Consider the following 15,381-nt stretch of genomic DNA (forward strand, 5'->3'; position numbering starts at 1 on the left):
AAGAGCATTGTTCAAAGCAATATACATTACAGGACATGCACGCACGACGTGGGTTGACACAAGGTCATCCATTATGAGACGGACACGCAGTAGTAGGAATTTTAATTCACCTCTTAAAGTCTACTGTCAATCAAGTAAGTAGATAGGATAGTAAAGACCTAGGTAGGGTAATTAATAAGGGAGAGACAGCTCATATATTTTCTTCTGTGGTAGTCTTAAAAAAAGGAATATATCTTCTTTTTAAATGTCCATGGATTTACATTGTGGTTTATATTTTAGACTACACAATTTTCTAAATTTTTAGTTATCTTATGTTTTATATTATGATTTACATTTTAGCTTATCAGCCCCTATATATTTTTGGTGTAATTTTACATGTCTTATATCCATCCTTGCATACTCTTGTGAAATACTTCTACTGCCCACTTCTACTGCCCACGCAGTTACCGTGGTTCCATCTATTCAATACCTCTTTTCCCCTGCCCTTAGGGCCCACAGTGACAGTCAATCTTCATTGCTTGAAGGGCCATGTTCAGAGATACTTGCAACAGTGTTGAGGGCTTGACATGCTCAACTGCCCTAATGCACTGGGAGCTACCATTTCTCTTGAGAGATACTTTTCCCTCTATTTGAGAACATGAGTCCTCCCCAGGATGTGGGTCTACCTTCACTCTCATGATATGGGTCTCTATCTAATGATATAACCCAATATGGCAAAATGAGCATTCACGTATTCCCTAGGAGCCTGTCCTGCATCAGATTATCCCCTTTACGCATCTTAAATAGGTAACCTTCCTTATTATATTTTTGAAAAAGTTTTCTCAGCATTATACTCTCAACCAAATATCTGACAATCTTCTATGTTCATATGTTGCCCCACCCTCCCCCCAATTTCTTGAGCAATATTACCCATCCTCCCATAAAGCTATTGTCTCAATATCTGTACATCAGTTTCAGTAAATATTATACGAATATGTAAAAAGATTATTGCTGGGAAGGGAAAAGGGTTTTACGTTGGATATGTGGGCATACTGTATATTGTATATATGAATTACTGTGATCTAAAACTTTTGCAAAGATAAGCTTAATAATTAGAAGGAAAAAAAAGAAAAAGATAGGATGTAGACACTGAGGAAAAGATGGAAGTAGTTGCCTTGCCAATTTGCATACAGGCAACACTTATTGCAGTGATGGAAGGCAAAATATCAAAAACAAAGCTTTTGCATTTTTTAATTTTTTAATACCCCAATTTATTTTTACCTTAAATTTTCTAAATTAATATGTATTCTATATCTAACCTTTAAACTCATCACTATATTCCATTTTACTATTAATGGAACCTGGCAATATATTGGGCCTCACTTTTCAAGAAGTTTTGGATCACAGAGAGGTTCAACAATGGCAGGGGAGGAATACTGGTGTGGGATGTTATTGACAGGGGACACATGGTTGGCAGGGAGTCCTACAGGGCATATATAGAGGGTACATAAAATGTTTGGATATTTTCATAGTTTACAGTTAAAAATGACAACTGAGGGTGTACTGAGTTCCTAGCCAGGGGAGCTCTATCACAGTCCCTAAAGGAACAGCAACAATCCCCCAAGTGCAACGGCAAAGACCAAAAAAGAAGGAAGGTCCAACAATGAGCCCTTGATACTAATAACTATGCTTGTGAGCCTGTGAACCTGAAATAAGAAAAAGGCCTAGAGCTGCAGGGTGCCTAAGAGTTACCTCCTGAGAGCCTCCGTGTGGCTCAAATGTGGCCAGTCTCGAAGCCAAACTCAGCATGTAAATGTGTTGCCTTCCCCCCAGCATGGGACATGACTCCCAGGGATGAGCCTCCCTGGCACCGAGGGATTACTACCAAGTACCAGCTGATGATGCAACTAGAAAATAACCTTGAATACAAGGGTCAACTTGGACCAGCAGAATATCTCAGTCTACATATAATACCAGGAGTTAAAAATGCTTTTTGACCTGAATAAAGGGGGGAAATGAAAAGGACAAATGAGTTTATATGGCTATGAGTCTCCAAAAAGAGTCGGGAGGTTATCAGAGGGGTTGCCCTTATGCACACCTGAGCAGAGTCCCAGAGACAGATAAAGTCGATACAACCCTGGGTATTGGTTCTCCTGAGGGCTACAGAGACCCATAGGTTCTATGGTCATGGCAGATGGAGTTCAGTGCCATGTCAGTTGGCCCTACTTTGGAGTTTGTGTTTCTGTGCGATGGAGCTGGACTTAGATGTGATCTTTGTCCACAAGTCTCTCCTTTTACTTATACTGGAACTGTAGTTGGTGCTGGGGTTTAAATGTATACCCAGGGGACCTGAATCTCTGGACTCACCAAGTGATAGCCAGGCCCTGAGCCTCAAAAGACTTGCAACTCCTACACTCTGGTTTATTGGACTTACCCCTCTCAGCTAACATGGAGGTGAAGAAGGTCAACCACCACACCAGGGTCAAGACTGCCAGCAACTGACAGCAGGAGAATTGCATCCAGCAGCCATGTGGAATCTAAGGCCCCTCTTGATATAGATGTGGAGTGGACACAACCATTCTAAGGTCCACAGGGTGGAGGAATAGAGTATGGATTAGATATGGACTTACTGATATTCTATTCATGAACTATTGTGATCAGTAATCGAAGAAAATGTGGCATTGGTGTGGAGAAAGTGGCCACAATGGCTGCAGGGGGTAGGCAGTGGGAGGAAGAGATGAGATGTGGGGTTATTTTCGGGACTTGGAGTTGTCCTGGGTGGTGCTGTAGGGACAGTTACTGGGCATTGTATGTCCTCCCATGGCCCACTGGGTGGACTGTGGGAGAGTGTGGGCTATGATGTGGACCATTGACTACGAGGTGCAGTGGTGCTCAGAGATGTATTCACTAAATGCAATGAATGTCTCATGATGACGGAGGAGATTGTTGTTATGGGGGGGAGGAGTTGGGTGAGGCTGGTGGGGGGTATATGGGGACCTCATATTTTTTTAATGTAATATTAAAAAAATAAAGACAAAAAAAGAAAGCAAAAATAATAATAATAATAATAAATGTCCATGGAGGAGTCTGAAAAACCCAAAACAAACTAGCCACAAAGAAATCCCAGTAAACCCCAAGAGGTAAAAATAGGATTAAACTGATAACATTATCAATACAATAGGAAGTAATCATAAATCACAAAACAAAAACTACTACAGAAAGACCTTTTTTAAAAAAGAAAACCTTTTAAATAGCTCTTGGGACAAAGATAAAATCTAAAGTACAAATGTAGAATGCCTAAAAAATAAATATGAAGACATTAAGTACCAGAACATGGGATACAATTAAAGTAGTGAACACAGGAAAACTCATAGCCTTAAATACTTAATATTATTAGATAAGAAAATTTAAATAAATGAATCAAATATGCAACACTGTAAATGACAGGGGAAAAACAATACAAAAAGTCCAAGTAAAGCATAAAGAAGAAATCAATAAAAGTAGAAGCAAAAATTATTGAATTGGACAAGTTTCGAAAGGGGGTAGAATTTGAAAGCCAGCATAATCAAGAAAAAAAGGGGAGAAAACAAAAATGTGTAAAAGAAGTAATAAGAATGGAAACATTACTTCAGGTAAAGAAGCAGTTAAAAAACCTATAAAAGATTTCATGAGCTAGATAAGAGCTTTCTGAAATCACATGAAAAGAAACCTGAAAGAAAAGCAAGAAAAAGGACATCAAGGAAAGATGATCTATAGCAGATATTAAAATATAGCTATAATGATTACAAAAATGGTATGCAGACAGATCAATAGAACAGAGTTCAAAAATTTCCCTAAACACATATGAGAAAAGTGATACTGCAGATTAGGGGAGAAAGACTTATTAAATAGTCTGGGGACAGGCTAGCTTCCTAGAAAAAGTAGATCCATGCTGCACTGCTCATGACTTAATAAATACTGGATAACTAAAATATTTAAATGTTGAAACAAATGAATCCATAAAAGTAACAAGAAAAAACATAGGAGAATTTAAAATATATATAACCTAAATGGGGAAGGTCTTTCCAAGTATGATACAAAAACAGAAGATATTTTTAAGGAGAGTGATAAATTTGAAATAAATCTGCTTCAGTATGACTCATTCAGTTGAGGGATGGCACCATTTCAAGAATATTTATTACAACAATATTTATAAAAGCAAAAGATTAGAAACAATTTAAGGGTCCATCCAAAGAGGCAGAGTAAATAAATCATCACACATCTCACCCAGCTGTTAAAAAGAATGTGGCAGCTCTGCATGGATGCACATGGAATATCCAAGAAATACCCTCACATGGTGACAGAAGAGCTGTCACAAGCCACCACTTGAGGGGGGGAAAAAAAGAGGGTGTGTGTGCCTGGAGAGACTCCCCAGAATGGGCCACAGCGGGAGCCCGTGTAGAGAGCTGTACCCCTGTGGGCTTCTCCCTTCCCAAGCGTGCTCGTGCACCCTTTACCTTCAGAAGACAGATGGACCAAGACGCACGGCCTTGTGGCGGTGATCTGCTAGCAGGAGGGGGCGCCCCACTTCTATTCTGGGGTGGCAAGGTGGGAGGGACCTGTGCCAGCTTCATCCTGCCTTGAACCTGCTGGTGGTCGTGGCTAGTCGTACAAAGTGCCAATGTGTAAAGGAGGAGGCTCTGCCCTTCTCGCCGGGTGGCTGGGACTGCAAAGCCCCGTCATGGCGAGGATTCTCAGCAAAGGGAGCTATGTTGGTGCTGACGAAGGTCGGAGCCGAGACGTTTGCTGCTGGGTGGTGAGTTCTGGCATGACCTGGGGGTGGGCCAGGTCCCGGTTTTGGAAGAGAGAGCTTGCTATTTTTAGGCCTTTCTTATTAGCCCTTCACTTATCAGGGCTGGTAACCGGGGAGCTGGCATTTAGCTTTTCTCAGAACTCGCAAGATCCCCTGCGGTGGTGTGTCGTGGCAGCACGTGCACAGAGTCTCTGGTCTCTTGCCAGACAGCATGGCCAGACCAGGGAGCCAAGAGCAGTAGGAGTACGGCAGCTCACGGCACCGAGGAGGGGCTGGAAGAGCCTCTGACTTCCTGGATGTGGAGTCAGAACACAAAATGGGACCTACTGCAGAATCCCCTTCCTAAAAGGAGATGTTTCTTAAGAAAGTGCAGGCAGCTGGTGGCGGGCCCGAGGCACCCGGGGACTGCACCCGAGCCTAGCCCAGCCTGGCACACTGGAGGTGCTCAATGGCAGATGGATGGACAGATGGAAGGATGAACGGAAGGACGGAGGATGGCTGGATGGTGAAGGAAGAGAACAAAGTCCAGAAGAGTGTTTCACGACAAGCTTTGAGGTCCCCTGCTGACTACTGGGCAGCCCCACTGGCCCGCGTGCAGAAAGAGAAGGACAACACAGGGCTTATCTCCTGCACTCAAGGCACAGAGGCCTGAGAGTCAGAGCCACCTTGCACCTGCCCAACTGGTCAGGGGACTCAAGTGCTAACACTTTCGCAGGGAGCAGGTATTGGGAGATGCGTGCCCTGTGGAGACATCGACAGACCAGGCCGTTGCTAAGTTACCTGGGAAAGAGACAGAGGGTTAGCGGGCAAGCGACGCTGGCAGGGAGGCCTGGGGCACCCACAGTCACTCGTGGCTGCTGACTGTCCTGCTGCGTGGCTGATGGAAACTGGTCCTCAAAAGCCATTCTCTTGCTCCCTCTCCCAAGCTGTCCAAGGCATGACTGGGTTTGCTCACTTGAAGCAGCCGTTTTGCAGGATCCTCATGTTAAAAACAAACACCGGTCCCCCCTCCATGAGACCTTCAGGTTATGCCACTTGACAAAGGGTGTTTTCCAGGAGTGGGGTGGGCACCCTTCTCTGAGCCCCAGAGCCTCCAGGGAGGGAGCCCGCCCACGGGCCGTGGTTAATGCTGTGGCTGCCTGGCCACCCAGCGGGCTGGGCGCGGATGGTGCTGTGGGACCAAGTGAGCTGCTCTCAAGCACTGAGGGCCCAGCTTCTCCAGGCAGCTCTGCCAGCAGTGAGGTACGTCCGTGCCGTGGACCCCCTGCCATGCCCCAGGGGTGCTGCTGGGTTTTTCAAAAGGAGGCAGCTGAAGGAATCAGGGTTCCCTCTCGCCCCTCTGCCAGTGCACGGTAGGCAGTGTGTGAGCAGTCTGTTTTCCAGCCTGGGCCCTGCACCCACATCAGCCTTGCAGAGGCAGGGGCTGGGTCAATTTACTGTTGGATCCCTGGCAACCGGAGCCCAGCAGCTCTTCCAGAGGTATCTGTAGGATGAATGATGGACCAATTTATCAAAGGATCAATGCAATCGATGTGTCCCGTCAGCCAGGCAGGATGTCTCCTCCTTGTCTGTAAAAGGGAACGGCGATGTGGACCTGACCTGTGGGAACTGAGCTGCCAACGCACAGTGGGATCTGGGCACGCGCCGTGCCCCTACACGAGGGAGAAGGCTCTGTGGCCGGCAGCCATGCCCTCCGCACATACCACGTGACTGCTCTTGTTCTGAGCTGGGAGCCACCTCATCCCACAGATGCCGCCTGGACTTACAGCTCAGGGCCCTGACCCACGGGTGGGTGGAGAAGGGGTGCTGAAAATACCAAGGCCGTAATGGAGCTGGAACCAAATGGTATCCGCTGGACGTCTCTGAAAGGCAGCCAGACGAGCTGTCGGTGCTTCTGTCAAAGCGACAGAGCCGTGAAGTGGTTCTCCCCGCGCGCAGGGCCGTGCGTCTGTGGAGACAGCTGTGAGCCAGTGCTCGCGCTGGGCTCCTGCCTCCTCCCCACCTGGGGAGGTCCAGCCTCCCGTCGCCAGCACCACCCATGCACCTGAGCAGGAGGCTCCCGGCAGGCCAGCACGGCCCACGCGCCGCCCGCGCCCCCGCCCGCCACAGGGCCCCGAACCCACACTCGCGCAGCGTCCTCCCCTCCACAGCTGTGACACCAGCCCTGACTCAGGTGAGCCCCGGGCTGCCCCGGGCAGGGCCCAGCGTCCAGGCCGTCCCTCAGCTGTGTGTGGCCCACTCGAGAGCCACGTGACCCCCCACTCTGCTGGGACCACGAGGCACTCACTCACACCTTCACTGAAGGATATAGGCACCCTAAAAAGGAAAAGCTGAGCTGCAGGGAACTTCACTACCTGCCGAAGTAAAACTGCACCCTGAGGAAATAGCAGAAGGGGGCTGTGAGCCCAAGCGGCTTAGCGCCAACGTCGAGCTGGCCAGGGCCACAGGGATGGCCGTACGTAGCGTGTACGGCTGTGGTTAGCATGCAGGAAGAGCTGACAACTGTGCTATCTGCCAAGGTCGCATAAAATATTAATAATTTCTAGGAATCGCGGCTGAGGGAATAACCCCAAATGCAGAGAAGGCTTCATGTACAAGCCGCTGCCTACAAGCAACAGCAGACATGTTGAAGCAGCGTAATCATTCAACAGCAGGGCAGCTATTAAATTACGTTGTGTCTGTTTGATAGAACCTGGTGTGGCCATTAAAAATAAGTGTGGTGTGTTCATAACGTGCGAGTGAAAAGGAGGACACCAAAGTACATATAAAATTAGGGGATGGCAAAAATGATGAGATAAAAAAGTACTAAATTTAAAAAGTGGCCAGGGGGGACGGCCACTGTCCCCTGATCCCTCCATGCGGTCTTCAGCGAGAACGCTCGCTTTCACAGGACCCAGAGCACGGCAGTCTGCCTCCGGGTGTGGGTCAGTTGCCCCCAGCTGTCCAGCACAGTGGAGGCACCCGACAGGGCCATGTAAGGCCTGCAGGGTGGTGGGAGGATCAGGGCTAACACGGGAAGGGGCCTCGCCTGGCCCGTGATATGTACCTGAAAAATGCCTACTTTAAAAATGGCACTTTTTCCCCAATCCACCAGAGTTTGGCTCAAGACAGGCCTGCAGGTCTTGCCAGGGCAGTTCAGCCCAGGGGTGTCCTTCATTCATCCCTGAGGGGAGCCCTGGAGAGGCCTCAGGAAAGCAAGGGCCCCGGGGAGGGGGTGGGGGGCTGGCAGGGGGCCGGGGACCGAGAAGTGGTAGGAGGACGTGAGGGTGGGCAGGCTGACAACAGGGAGGCAGGCACAGGCCGGGTCTGCCAGGCAGTGCGGGAGGCAGACGCGGCGCCTTTTTCTCTAACGTGGCACCACACCGGGAGTGGAGGATCGTGGTTTAAACTACCCCCAGCTGGAAGGTGGCGGTAAACTGAAGCCGCGGCTCCAGTCCCACCACGTATCCTCCCAAGTTCAGCCTTGGCTTTCCCTCTTGGCCAACATAGCCCCTGATCTCTGCTTCAGAGACACCTCTCCCTCCTCCAAGGTGCCTTCCTCTTGTGAAACTGGGCTTTTCCGGCCAGGGAGCGTGCAGGTGAGCGAGGAGCGTGCCCTGTCCTGCCCTCACCAGCCGGACGCCAGGCCAGCTCTTGAAAGTGTCTTCAGATTTCTGAGCCCTGGGTCTCCAACCACAATCCTGATAAATGCGCTTTGTACCTTCTACTTCTACCGTTAGGAAAAAGGCTGCCAGCCGTCTTTCTCTACCGTGCACACGGGCCCCCAACAACTTTCTCTAACTCCCAAGGACAGCGAGAACAAAAGACGTCAATTCCCGGGCCAACTGATCACAGGCAGTGGAAAAAGACAACGATCCAGTAACGATGTGCGCTGTCATATGTGCGCCCACCTGACACTCCTGCTGCGGTCAGCAAACCTCCTCCCTCTGCACCTGCCCGCCACAGGCCAGAGGCTCTTTCCTCTACAGGTGGCCCAGCCGATGTGGATGCCCCCAAAGAGCACAGCTTGCTGCCTGGCCCTGGGTCAGGCAGAAAGGGACTGTGAGTCCCCTTGTGAATCGTTCACCCCGACGCCTCTGGCAGGTGGCTCTGAGAATTGAGCTGGTCCTCCAGGAGTAACGGAAATATCTGTTTCAAAGATTCTGCCAATTTTAGACATAAATGATTATAATAAATCTATGGCTGGTGAGGATGCGGAGAAATAGGAAACCTTGCACAATGTTGGTGGGAAAAGTAAAATGGTGCAGGCTTCGTAGAAGACAGTTTGGGAGTTCCTCAGAAAGTAAACACAGAATGACCATATGACCTGGCAATTCCACTCCTAGGTAGATACCCCACACCAATGCTCACTGCAGCACTATTCCCAAAGACCAAGAGGTGGTAGCAACCCAAGTGTCTGTCAACTGATGAGTGGGTAAACAATGTGTGGTCTACCCATGCACTGGAATATGACGCACTACAAAAAGGAACGCGTGCTGGTCCATGCTACGCAGGGGCAAACCTGGAAGGCATCGTGTTGAGTGCAATTAGCCAGACACCAAAGGACAAATATCGTATGAGTTTGCTTCTGTGAAATACTTAGAATTAGAAAATGCTTCGGGGCAGAAAGTAGAATAGGGGTTACCAGGGAAGGGGAAAAAGTGAATGGGATGTAATTGCTAAATGAGCTGGAGTTTTGGTTTGAGACGATGAAGATAGTCTGAAAATAGTGGTGGAAGTCACACAGTATTGTCAATGTACTTAATGCCAAAGAATTATCCACTTAAAATGATTTTAATGTTATGTATATTTTGCTACAACTCAAAATAAGTACTTTCTAAAAAGGGATAAGTTAACAATGTCAAGAAACAGAGGCCGCTGTGTGCCAGCAAGATCTGGGCCGGCCACAGCCCCCGTGGCTCTCAGAAGCCCCCTGCCAAGTGGGGCCAGGAGCCAGCCTGACTTCCCATTCTGGCTCCAAGTTTCCTTCATTCTTCCTCATTTTCCCATATTATAAGTTTTTAAAAGGACCTTTGAGTACATCCTCGGGACAGGGCAGATAAGAAGAGAAGATCTTCACTATGAGTAAGTGTCCCCTTGCCTTCATCTGGAATGCCCAGTGCTGGGCCCCCTCTGCCCACGCAGCTCCGCAAGCAGGTGTTGGCCGCTCTGCTCACTTCAGGGCCTCAGGGGGAAAGGGGGCTCACTGAACCCATGTCCTCGTCTGGGGTGGTGGCGAGGTTCGGTCTGCGGGCGATGCAGGTGCCAGGCCCAGGGGAGGCTTACCAAATGAGCACCCCCCTGCCGGCTCAGATCTGGAACCCCCCTCACTTGGAGGAAAACATCCCGGGGGCAGTCCCTGCTGCAGGACAGCATTCCCTGGAGCCTGCACAGTTGCTTGTGGAACGTGGGAGGGGGCACCGGGGGCTTTCTCACCCTCGGCCTCTTACTGCTCTCCACTGCTCCCTGCTTTCTCTTCTCGGGCGCCCCTGGCCACCCACCCACCCACTCAGCCTGCTCCTGGACCCGTTCAGGCCGAAGCTGCCAATCCTGTGACAGAGCGCTGGGGCGCCAGGGCCCACCCCCGCCCCACCCCAACCATCTCCCACACGTCCTGAGCCCACCATTCAGCCCCTGCCGTGACCGTCACCTGGGGCTCACTTGCCCCAGGGAAGCCCCGCTCACCTGCCAAGTAGGTCCTCCCTAGGTCCCCGGGAGCCTCCCTCAACCCTGTGTCCAGATCTCAAGAAGTGGCTGATTGTGGCCCAGAGGGTCATAAGAAACAGCATTCCAACGGGGAACATTGTCGCAGGCTACACGGAAGCCTCTGAAAGCCTCTGCAGAGACAGCAGCCTCCTTCCACTCAGACTGGACCCGTGGGGAGAAAGAGGATTCTAGGAGAAAAGAGCTCCTTGAATGTAAGATACAGGCCCATTCGCATCTGCCGTAAGCAGGCTGCCCACCTGGCCCCTGGCGGATCTGACACAGGGTCACGAGGGGAGGAGGAGGAGGAGGCAGGTGGGCAGGGTGAGGGGCTCACCCGCGATGAGGAAGACTGCATGGGGAGGCAGGTTTGCCTTTAAGTCCCAGGGGTAATTTTCATGTATCTGCAGTGTGCACGGGGGAAGATCAAGCTCACTCATTAACTAGATCCTGGATACAAGACCAGGGACTAGTTTACAACTATTTCTTGGGTAAAGAAGAGAAAGAAAGAAGTTATATACCTTCACAGCTGATTGTCTGCCCTTGACCCCAAGTACACGACATGATGAAACCTTTTCCAGACAAAAATAAAGCCTCTCACTTCAACAGAAAATACTACGTTCAGTTTGTCTTCCAACAAGGTATTGGTGAGTGCTATGTAGAACGGCACAGTCTTAGGCAAAAGTTCTAGGAGCAGCAGGAGGCAAATGTGCAAACGGCGTTGTGCGATGTGCTGAGCAGCGGCCACCTCTTTGGGGCTGAACACAGAGCGCAGATAACGCGTTTACAGAATAAATGCTTCTCTCCTTGGGGAAAGGTGAGAATCTGCTCAAGCCCAGCTCAAGGGAGTGGAGCGGGAGGGCCGGGGACAACCACGCGTTCTCTTTCACCAGCCCAGACGCCCCGAAGGGCCCTAACCACGGGCGGAGCACGCACCCTCCCCCGGCCCCGAGCTCCGCAGACAGCAGACCCAGCAGGGGAATGCGGGGCCTCTCGCCAGCCACGGCAGCGCCCTGAGGGTCCACGGCTGACAGGACAGACCTCGGGGCTGCCATGCGGACACAGGCCTGCCCCTCCCGTCAGGCAGAGCCAAGGCCCGGGTGCTGAGGGGCTGAGGCAGCCCGGGCAGCGACATGCTCCCACCTGGCCCGTGACGCCGCTCCCCGTGCTCCACCAGGCTCCCCATGACGCCGTTCCCCGTGCCCCACCAGGCTCCCCGTGACGCCGTTCCCCGTGCCCCACCAGGCTCCCCGTGACGCCGTTCCCCGTGCCCCACCAGGCTCCCCGTGACGCCGTTCCCCGTGCCCCACCAGGCTCCCCGTGACGCCGTTCCTCGTGCTCCACCAGGCCCGTGACGCCGTTGGGCCGGCACCAGCCCCTGGGGCTCGAGGCACTCGCACCGAGGGCCTGCCGACTCGAGGAGAGGACGCGTTCCCCCGGGGCCGCGTGGCGGCGGCGGGCACTCACCCCACTGCAGCGGGGCCAGCTGCAGGTGCTCCAGGACGAGCTGGTTCAGGAGGCCCTCCACGCTCGCCTCTCCTCGGCGCCTCAGGGACGGGTGGGCTGCGGTCAAGGAAAACGCGGCTTCTGAAGGAGCACGTGCACGAAGCAAGCCCCAGCAGGACCCCCCGCCTCACCCCCCAGGGACGGCCGAAGCAGCTGCGACGGGCCGCCCTGCATATGTGGAAAGCAAGTAGGGGCACGAAACTAGCAAAGCCCTCTCCCCTCACCCCAAATCTGCTGAATTAAACTACTGAGATGTAAGGAAGGGAAACCACCAGGTTCATTTTAATGCAACAACTATTCTCACTAGTGGAAATAAAGAAAAATGGAAGGTTGTTTCTCCTTAATAAAACACACAAACTGTGGTTCGCTGTAAACACAAGCAGTGCATTTCTCAGAACATTCTGGTTTCATGCTGGCTTTGTATTTGTGTTATACATCTTGATGTAATTACACATATTATTACAAATCAGGCTCACTTAAGTGAGCTCATAACCGAGGAAGTCAGAAAGTCTCTCAGCAAGTATCAGTGGATGAAGAAATTAGGTTTAGAAATGCAGAAAACAGAAGTCTCCCAAACACTAAATTAAACAGCCAACGTGGCACTCAGAAACGGACCTTTCCCTGTGTTAGCTAAAGCCACAGCATTTAAGCAGTCGTCAAAAGGGAAGGACTTGGTTTCTGAAGCTCTAGTGACTAGGGCCAGGTGGGGGAAAGAGAAAAACTGGAAAACCCTTCTTTCTTCCTTTAGCAAGTTGTTGAATCCCATTCAACAAACATGTGACGTGCCTGACAGCAGCCAGGAGGGCGGGCAGAGGCAAGGGGCACCCACAAATGACCAGGTGTGCCCTTGGGCCTGAGGAGCTCCCAGTCATCACTGCAATCAGCCGCTGGGGGCTCTGCACCCAAGAACGGGCCCCGAGCTGAGCGAGGCTTTGTCACCACAAAGAGCCCAGCAGAGGGGCCACAGAGAGCTGCAAAGGCGAGAGTCTGCTGGAAGGCCTGGCAGGTGGTGGCACTGTGGCCCCAGTGGGCGACCCTGTGGCCTCTAGGGCTCTCAGGAGCCCCTACCTACATTTCCCACTGTATTTTGCATCCCCCTGCCCCTTTCGCCTCTAGTCCAGCCTCTGGCTATTTTGGACTTCTTTCAATTCTTGCAAAACGGTGTGCTCTCTCTGGACTCTACACCTTCCCGCGTTTGCCTGGTGGTCCTTCCCCTGCCGTCTTCTCCTTCCTAACTGCATTCATCCCAGAAGTCCCAACTTGGACCTTGCCTCCTCCAGGAAGCCCTTCCTGGTCTGCCTCTGCTTGAAATGCTCCCATGGGCTCTGAAAACTTCCTCACTAGGTGTCGTCCCCTCTTCACGTGTTTGGCTTCGCCACCAGCCTTGAAGTTAGAGGTGAGCAGAGACCTTGTCCTTGGCTGGGAAGAGAGCCTGCTGCACAGCGGCTGCTCAGTCCATGCTTCTTAGATGCCTAAAGGATGCTCGAGTGAGTAAACTATCCTGGGTAAGAGGAGCAGAAGCCGCTTCGTGCTCAGCCCTGTTCCCCACAGCCCCTGTGTGCAGCCCAGGGGCCGGCAAGCCTGTGGACTCCCTACAGCCCAACGTGTGGAGCAGCTCGTGGTTTCTGCAAATCTCAGGGCAGCTCCAAGAAGGGAAAGGAGCTATGGGCGCAGCCATCACCTGAAGAAAGCAGAAATTTCCTGGGGGAGGGGAGAGCTAAGTGGAGCCCCATGTAAGACAAGGAATTGGGGGTGCTGGGAGAGTGAGGGGAAAGCAAGCACTCTGGCAGGCACAGCAGCCTGTACGGGCTTGGATGCAGAGATGTCCAGGGGAGCTGGTGATACAGCAGAAGAGAGATATTTCCATCAGGAAGAGGTGAGGGGCCTGCCCCAGGCCACCTGGACCTGTGCACCCCTGGCGCAGCTCCCAGAAGCGCAGTGGAGGCAGCTTTCTCCACGCAGCGTCTCTGTTTCCTTCCCCCCGTGTGGCCTCTGCTCTGGGGGCGGCAAGGATGCAGCAGGGGAGGCTGTGGGGCAGCTGCTGGCCTGGCCAAGGCCGCTGCTCCCTGAGACCTGCTGTGACAGGAGGGAGATGAGTCTGCTCAGGGGACAGCACTCATTCCAGCTCCATTACAGTTGAAGAAAGCAACCTTCTTCCCTCACGAGCAGCGCGCACGGGGCCCCAGAGCTCACTCCCCAAGCCCTAGGCCCCGACGGGCACATGGAGGGGCAGGACAGGGACCTGGGCTGCTGCGCTGCTGCTCCGCTGCTCTGCTGCTCCGCTGCTCCGCTCTCCCACCACCACTCTGACGGAGGATGCCCTTAGCCCAGGTCCAGGGACATCTGCCGAGATCCGGAGCGCCCTTCTCAGGGAAAGGGCCTCGCCCCACAGAAGCTGCTGTCGTTCCCAGGACGCCTGGGAGGTTTTCCAAGGAGGGCGCATGCAGCCACAGCCAGATGGGGGGCAACAAAGGCCAGGCCCTGGCCTCAAGGTCAAGTCAAGCTCTACACCCCGTAGTCAGGCTGAAGCCAGCCTCTGCTTCCTCCCCCAGGAAAGCCCTGGTACAAGAGCCCCCTTCTCAGGGCCCTTCGGTCCAAAGTGGGGTTTGGAACGTATCTGTGGCTGTCTGATTGGCTGACTGGCAGTTAGATCACCCACTTTCACAGGAGCTGAAGCAGATGGATTTCCATTTCCCAATTCCAGGCTGCAGGTTCCATTACCTGTGCATAATGGAACTCAGCTTCCCAGGCACACAGTCGTCTTAAGAGGAGCTGCTGAGGAAGAACTTACTGGCTGGGAGGGTCTCTATCTTAATGAACAGGACACTGTGGCGCTGCTCCCATTGTATGATGGCTAATAACAGCTTTTGTTCTTTTGAACCTGCAATTCCCATATTCTAATGTAAACACCCAACGCTCCCTATTAATTTCCCCCTGAAGTGAGGACTGTGGAGTCAGGGCTTCGGGTGGGAGGGTGCGAGGCATGACACACGAGCCCAGGGTCCAGCTGGGTGGTTGGTCCAAGCAGGGACTCAACGCAATGGAGAAGAGTGAACGGGGCAGGTGCTAGACCCCATCTCAGTCTTGCTCGGGGAAGAGGTGGAGCCGGGGCTCCACCAGGACTGCGGGCCCAGGGCCAGGCATGCATTTGTTCACTGGCTCCTGCACTCGGGGTCAGCCCTGCGATCAGGAGACCCCGCTCCCCCACCTGCTTGGACCTCCAGGCCTGGAAAGAGGCGGCGTGGCTGCTGCTCGCTGCTGCCTCCCAGGGCTCCCCAAGTCCACGGAGCATCAGTGGCCCTGGGGGCCAGGCAAAAACTTCAGACCCCAGAGAGCCCTGAGGGCCTGCGCACAGCTGAGCCTCTAGCAGCCAAGAGCTGGCAGTGCTGGGTTCCTACTGGCGGCGAGGCCTGGGTAAGCAG

At 52.3% G+C, this 15,381-nt stretch overlaps 1 protein-coding gene across 1 annotated transcript in view; it reads right to left on the minus strand.

The window, feature by feature from the left end:
* TRAPPC9 (trafficking protein particle complex subunit 9) overlaps positions 1-15,381 on the minus strand; it is a 762,741-nt gene that overhangs the window by 106,385 nt on the left and 640,975 nt on the right. Inside the window, exon 21 of the mRNA XM_071208051.1 lies at positions 11,921-12,016. Coding sequence (XP_071064152.1) covers positions 11,921-12,016 — 96 coding nt within the window. The remainder of the gene's footprint in view (positions 1-11,920; positions 12,017-15,381) is intronic.

This window comes from Dasypus novemcinctus, chromosome 14 (assembly GCF_030445035.2).
Source record: "Dasypus novemcinctus isolate mDasNov1 chromosome 14, mDasNov1.1.hap2, whole genome shotgun sequence".
In the NCBI taxonomy this organism is placed as follows: Eukaryota; Metazoa; Chordata; class Mammalia; order Cingulata; family Dasypodidae; genus Dasypus; species Dasypus novemcinctus.